Source organism: Lygodium microphyllum, unplaced genomic scaffold, assembly GCF_053477565.2.
Source record: "Lygodium microphyllum isolate KBCC unplaced genomic scaffold, Lygodium_microphyllum_v1.1.10 scaffold_134, whole genome shotgun sequence".
Taxonomy (NCBI): domain Eukaryota; kingdom Viridiplantae; phylum Streptophyta; class Polypodiopsida; order Schizaeales; family Lygodiaceae; genus Lygodium; species Lygodium microphyllum.
In genome coordinates this window covers 166,700-173,947 of record NW_028229617.1, presented here as the reverse complement: position 1 = coordinate 173,947, position 7,248 = coordinate 166,700, and the positions used below count along the sequence as shown (strand labels likewise).

Sequence of the window (7,248 nt, the reverse complement as noted above, 5' to 3'; positions counted from 1 at the left end):
CTTTTTGGGCATCTTGCTCTTCTTATGGGTTCATAATATGTCCTTATTCATTGCATGCTTCCTTGAAGATTTGTAGACTAGTCTACGATAGAAAATCAAATGGAGCACCCTATTGCAATCGTGCATGTTGATGATTCTATGGAAAATAATACAAGTTACATGGCAATGAGCCTAACTCTCATGATTAACACAATAATTTTACAAAATTACAAGTTCCTTAAACTAATCTGATGGAGCTCCAAAAATTGTGTCTAACCTAGCAAACATGCAAAGCCTAATGCGACATGCATGGTTCAAATCCTTTGAAATGTTAGCAAGACCAAGCCTATGTAAAGTTGATATCCCATACCATCGAGAGGCATAGCTCGATACTAATACTATAAGTGCTAGCAAGAGGATGACATGAGTGGACTAAACATCAAAATCACTATGGCTATGTCATCCTATTGGTATATGACTTGCAAGAGAGAATTACTTCCACACCTCTAGCCCATCCTTGCTTGCTAGATGGTATGACCAAGAGTGTGTGTATCCTAGTTTAGGAGTCCTATGACATAAGAAATTTGGAAGGTGGGTTAATTGGTAGTTTCGGGAACCCTTTGGTGGGGATTAGCCCATGGTGTATATTGTTATGAGTGGGTAATTTTTGTTTTTCCTCATCATCAAGTTAGATATGAAAACACTTTCAAAGACTGACACAATCAGATATTCCATGATGTGGCATCAGTACTGTTTGATAGAAAGAGACTCATATGATTACAAGGGTGACCTTGAAATCTGGTATGTGTGACCTCACTCAAACGAACAATGGGGTGGCCACTAGATTAGGTAGAGTGTGGAAGCCCAAGGTTGGTGTGATTGGACTCTAACAAGTCATAAGGAGACATGTCTAACTTGTAAAAGAAGAGGTTTAGTGTAGGCTAAAATGGCCAATTGTATGGAGGGACAACCTTTGAAGATTGGCTTAATGCATGGAATTGATTGATTGATTGATTGAAAAGGAGCAATACGGCAATAAACATGGCCTTTTATTTCATGAATGTATATCAAGGTGGGCCAATACTTGAGTCAACTATCGTCATATAGTGTGGCGCTTGTTCACCCTCTCTAGAGTACATCACAACTTGCCATTTCTACCTTTTGTTTTGCCTCCTTATGGTCTTTTTCAATCAAAAAGTTGGTGTCTTTATGAAAAAGATTGGGGGGATGAGTTGACATGTAAAGGATGTGCCTCTTTATTGGTATGTTTACACTATATAGGCAAGGCATGAAAATACCTTATCAAAGTTTTTTTCTCCTAGACTATTTTTTGGAGGGGCTTCATTGTGTCTTAGATCATAGTTATATTCTTTTTAATTCCTTGAAAGCTATTTTGGAGTCAAAACATAGTGCTTTTAGAGTTCTTTTGCAATTAACTCTCGCATTTATGGCATTGATTTTTGTTGCATTGTTGTCTAGGGCATTATAAATAGACTTGATCTCTACCTTCACTTTTTAAGAGGTTTTGGCTTGGAGTGTGTCTTGGTGTGTTAATTTGCATTTGTTGTCAAAAGTGGTAGCAGGGGAGCGCTTTTAAGGTTTAGAGTTTCCACCTTGGAGTTGTGAGAAGATCATCTTTAAATTGACTTCAACACGAAAAAACAAAGATTTTCGAATCCCATATTATTCTGGTGTGAAATGGAGAGAAAAAAATAATGTGGTTAATCATTTACTCATAGTTGATGCTTTTCAAGTAGCTGAGTTGTCAAACCTCATGTCCATACAAATTTCTATATTTCTAATTCCTTTGTGTGTGATGAAGGTGGAGAAAGGTAAAACTTCGCGATTGATGTGTGTGGAACGATGCAAAAATCAAGCTCATCGGTCCTCCCACTAGAAGATGAGCAACATGGTGTTGACTTGATGCTTGTGGGAATTGACACGAAACTTGCACTATTAGTGTGGGTGGAGCATGTGAGGAATGTTGGAAATATCTAGGGGCACTAAGGGGGGTGGCAGAGGATGTGATATAAGGGCCCAAGGCTTAGATGAAAGTCACAAGAAGTCCCATCATGTGTGGAGAGGGGATGGGATAGGGAGATCACATATGCGATTTGGTGGTGTGTGGAAGACAATGGAAAGTATGATGATCCTCTTGACACCCAAAAGAGATATGTGGATGGGTTGGGGGATAAGATATTTGGAGGCATGTGAAGGGAGTCCAAATGATGAAGCCAATTATTACTAAGGTTTCAAGTTTTAACCTAGGCTTCATGTTTTGCCGTTATCACCTATTTAAAACACCCTTGCAAATATCTGCAAAAACAAATATCTACGGAAGTTGGCCTCATATCGTGGGCCAAAATTTGGAAAGGGTAGAGACTCGAGAGAGTTTAATAAACAAAAGCCCCCCCAAAAGCTACAAAAAATGTCTTTCTAAAAGAACAACACAAAAGAGAGATTATATTATTAAATGCACGACGTCACAATGGTGGCTGCGCCAGGATGACGTGGCACCCTGTACACGTGGACGGGTAGTGGAGCCAATGATGAGTGTGAAAATGGACGGTGTAGATGCAGGGGCATCGACGGCCGAGGTGGGCTTATAGTTTACGGATGAGATGTGTGGAGATCGGACGGTGTAGATTGATCTTCATATCTTCTCTCGTGTTCTCTCTCTTCTCTCATTGCTGGTCGCAGACGAAGGGGGGGGGGGGAGAAGACAAAAGAAGTCTGTATTCGTTTTGGATCATCTTCTTCCTCCCTCCGACGAAGCTTGCTTTTGAAGCTTCAATGGCGGCCCTCCTCCAACCTGTACCGTAGCTCCTTCGCATACGCAGGCCGCCTTGCATGCGTTTCATTTCCCCCGTTTGAATATCCTCTTGAGCTCTCTTTTGTCTCGCGCTCTCTCTCAATAACGCGACCGTCTATTAGCTACCTTTCTACTGCGGTTTGCGTTCTTGCTGAATCTCTCCCCTGCAGCTGAGACGCCGAGATCATGCGCAGAACGAAGGCTTGTGCACAATCGAACATAGGCGCTTCAGTAACTTGTGTGAGAGCAGTAGAGGAAGGGAAGAACGTAGCTGCCGCGCCAGAGAGCTTTTCTATCCGCAGGTGACGGGAAGAACGTAGCTGCCGCGCCAGTGAGCTTTTCTATCCGCAGGTGACACTCTCTCTCAGCTCGAAGAGTCGCTCGCTTGTGCACAGATCTCTCACTATATATATCTATAAGTCGAGGAGGACTATAGATTGGCTTGCGTGAAAGTAAAATGTGAGTTTACCTGCCATTGTACTGTAACGATACACGAATTTGCCAATTAGTTTTAAGTTTCAACACGTTGTGAAGGATTGAAAGATTCTTTTCGTATTGTGGTTACAGTATTGTGGAAATGGCGAAGTCATTATCTGCTCAGGCACGCCAGCTGAATCCGGTTTACCGATGGGATTAACAATGTTGCCGCTAGCAAGGAGGTTAAGGTGCGGTCTGGAAGCGTAGCGTGCATCGAGCGCAGGAAGCTGCCATCGCCGGTATTCAAATGCAATCAGCTGCTATCGCGCCTAATAACGTCCGTTGAATTCAAGCAAGGCACATTTTCTCCATGATAGTGAGGCACTGAAGCCCTTTCCCTACCTGTATGGAAATATCTTTTATCATCAGCGATTATATGCTTCAGATGCTTTTCCATTCATTATGTGCTGTTAAGACGTGTTTAGGTCACTGGTTGGAGGAATCCGCTGCAGGAAGTTCTAGGTTTGGACTCTAGGAGGCTTAGAAATTGCTGAAATGCATTGCAAGCTTCTAGGTTTTGACTCCAGAATATGCTTAGAATGGGTGGAATGCTTTAGTACAGTTGTCAAGCATCATGTCATTCAGCTGTTGAACACAAGGATTCGGACATTATTGTGGAAACTCAATAACTTGCGAGTATACAGGATTCGGGAGCTTAGCATTGAGCAAACTCCGTAGATTTAATTGCCCGAATGCTTTCAGAGCCATGTTAGGTTATAGCGATTCTGGATGAAATGTATAGATAAGGCTAGGGTTTAAGGCAGGGATAAGGTCTCGCGGATGGTATAATTAATATGCTTTTGTTTTTGCTACGTTGGTTTGATGGTTGCCGCAGGGGCAAGGATCATACAAGGCAGCTGAATCGGAGACGCAGCAGCTTGCCGCGGCGCCAATAGCAGCAGCAGGAGGCGCAGATCATCAGCGCCGTTCGAAGCCGCATCCTAACCAGGTGCTGAAATGCCCTCGCTGCGAGTCCCTCGACACGAAGTTCTGCTACTACAACAATTATAGCCTCACCCAGCCTCGCTATTTCTGCAAGAACTGTAAGCGATACTGGACCGCTGGCGGTACCCTGCGCAACGTCCCTGTCGGAGGAGGTCTCCGCAAGAACAAACGATCCAAACAGAAAGCAGCTGGCTTAGGCGTCAATAAATCAGATCACCATATCAGCCCCTCCCTCGAACAATCCTTACCCGGTCACCCAAACATTGGGTTAACAGCAGCCGCCGGCTCCTCCAACAGTTCAAATTCTGCACCTGAGATAGCTAATCTAATCCCTTATCCCACCATCGTCCCTCCAGCAGACAGCAAATTTGTTTACGACTCTGGGAGAATGGGACAATCCACCAAATTAATCAATCCCGCAGCTCATACAGCAGGAGGTACACCATTACAGCCCTTCAGAGGCAGCCTGGGATCGCATATTTATTCCTACGGCAGCTTGCAAGAGGGCCTTCAACAGTATGTGGCAAACGAGTCAGCCATTGGAGCTGTAGGAGGTGGAACATATGCCGTCAACAATTATACCTTCTTGCCCCCATCTAGGCCTCACCAGTCAGCCGCCGTTGCACACTCTGCAGCTATGCTCAATCAAGCCACTGAACCTAGGGATCCAAGTTCGTATGCTAATCGCGAATTTGGCACAGGTCTGGATCAGCAATCTACCGCTATAAACACTCAAAACCTACCTGGTGACGAGCTAAAACAGGAGCCGAGATCCGACGAAGCAGGCAGTGGGTCGGCTAATCCAGCTTATGATTGGCAGTTGATCTCAGAAGGATTGTTTGGAGGTGCTCCAGGAGATTATTTCTATTTGCCTGGAGGTAGCTGGCCGGATATGTCACAGTTCACAGCGGATCCAGCAGGTCCAGCTGGTTAATTGTTGATTAATCCAACCACGCTTAGTCTTTGTAGACAATGTAATGCTTTCAAAGCAGTATTAACCGCAAAGCTATGGTATTACTAAAATTGTAAGCTAAAGCCAAACAGAAGTGGAGTTTACGGAATTGTTAGGCTTCTTCAAAACGGAGAAGAACATTAATCTGCAAAAACTGGGATTTGATTGGCGGGTGGGGACATGAGCGCAAGATTTTATGCGTGTGAGACAATATCTGGCGATTGAATTTTTTGTTTTCTCCTTTCCTGTCGCCGAGCGGCGCTGTGCTTGGTTGCGACTTGCGAGATGTTTTTGCTTTTCTTTTCTGTTGTTTTTTGGGTGTGGTGTGTCTTTTGCCCTGTCTAAAAATAGTACGGGTGACGGCATGGCTGATATGATGATGCGCTGGCGATGAGGTAAGAAGGCGTTTGCTGTTGATGCTTGATAAAAATTGATATCGATTATCCAGCTCGTGCTTCTCTTCCGGTCCCCATGGAGAGAAAAGAGGATTACAAAATGCAGGAGATCATCATGCGTGCATGGTGGTGGGTATGGCAAGGGCACTAGGGCATGATCATTGTGAGAGGGACTTGTGCCGTCCCCAAAGGCACACGGCTTTGGCCAGGCCTATGGATGGATGTGACCCAACATGGGCCATCCGCACGCACCCACTGTGATCCTGTAAAAAAGAGCCACTTTCCCACCATCGCTGGTAATGGCGACAAAAAAGCATAAAGAAGAGTTGAGACCACCACCTGCAGTACTGTTCTGTGCTGAGTTGGTATTACACACCATATGATGTCATCATTTTTATTCATCACAATGACCATGTCGATTTTTAACAGAGGCACTACCGTCTTGTCTCAAATGTCACACAGTTTACCAAGGACGGTAAAATCCGTTAGGCTAGAGGGTGCCCAGGACCCAGGTCTTATTCCTGTACTAGTAAGGGAAGCTTTGGAGAATTGCAAAACTTAAAAGTAGAATCAAAACAGTGACATCAGGCTGAACCCGTACTGCAAGAAAGGAAAAGGCAGATTGTCACCTCAAGTCTTTGATTCTGAAGTCAGGACGCATGGACGCATTATTATACTTCACTCTCTGAGCCTGTAAGCCTACGTCGGACTCCAGTACTCACCTTGTATACGTCTTGCATGTAGTGTCCAGTTGTACGTAATGCCCGTTTTTCTTAGTTTGTTATCCTAACCGTTTTTACGCTCCCTCTTGTTGTCTCTGATCAGCGGCAGCCCATGTAATGTAAGCCGACAAGTCCGACAACCCCAATGCAGACAATTAGGAGGTAAACAGATATTACTGTCATATTACAATGTAATTGCTTTCAAATGTTATACTTTCCTGATTATCAAACTGATCATGCGAACTTCGTTACAAACCCTTCAGATATGGAATTACTGCTACTTCTACCATGGGAATTTCTAATTACGAGTAAGAACAGATTATAGTTAGACAGTTCTTGAGCTGTAGTTCGATCTGGAACTTCTATTCGTGTCTTTCACTACATTCCATCCCAATTCGTGCAGCTCATTGATCATTTGTGAACTCCCGAGTTCATATTCCACAGTGATTTTAATATGAATGTTCAACATGGAAACTAGAATGCTGACAACACTACAATTTTTCATATAACACATTGAGTCTATAGTGATGTTTTTAGCGATGTAATTAGTCTATGGAAAAAAATCCCCCCATCCTCACTAAAAGCATTGCTAGAAAACCATTATTGTTAGCAATATTGCTATAATAGTAATATTGTGACCATCGCTACTTTTGTTACTATTACTATCGCTATATAGTGATGAAAATAGCAAATAGATGTAGTAAAAATACCAACTTGGGAAAAAAGTGGTGGAAAGGCATTGTGGCCCTGCTACACTTTTAGCCACATTGGTTTGAGAATCACATCATGCCACATTGGATTGAGAACTAGTCTTGCCCATTAAATTAAAAGAGTGTACATTTTTTGGTAGAATATGAATCCTTTAACAAAAACATCTAATTATTGATTAAATTTCACAAAATGTACAATTATGATGTGGATAGGGTAGAACTATATTAAGCTATAGAGACTAAAAATCTCACTTAA

The 7,248-nt window shown here is 43.1% G+C and overlaps 1 protein-coding gene across 4 annotated transcripts; it reads left to right on the top strand.

Annotated features, from left to right (window-relative positions):
• Nucleotides 1-2,657: 2,657 nt before the first annotated feature.
• LOC148008433 (uncharacterized) lies at nt 2,658-5,339 on the top strand. 4 transcript variants are annotated; one of them, XR_015690133.1, is made up of 3 exons: nt 2,658-3,250; nt 3,359-3,612; nt 4,104-4,241. XR_015690133.1 is itself a non-coding variant. In XM_087674223.1 (3 exons), exons 2-3 carry the CDS (start codon nt 3,579-3,581, stop codon nt 5,145-5,147), a joined length of 1,050 nt encoding a protein of 349 aa, XP_087530349.1. In that variant the 5' UTR covers nt 2,667-3,142; nt 3,359-3,578; the 3' UTR covers nt 5,148-5,339. The 4 variants fall into 4 exon arrangements, 2 of the variants coding, with proteins under 2 accessions (XP_087530349.1, XP_087530348.1); XR_015690134.1 differs by having other exon boundaries at nt 2,659-3,250; nt 3,359-3,589; nt 4,104-4,240; XM_087674223.1 differs by having other exon boundaries at nt 2,667-3,142; nt 3,359-3,584; nt 4,104-5,339.
• The last annotated feature ends 1,909 nt before the right edge of the window (nt 5,340-7,248 follow it).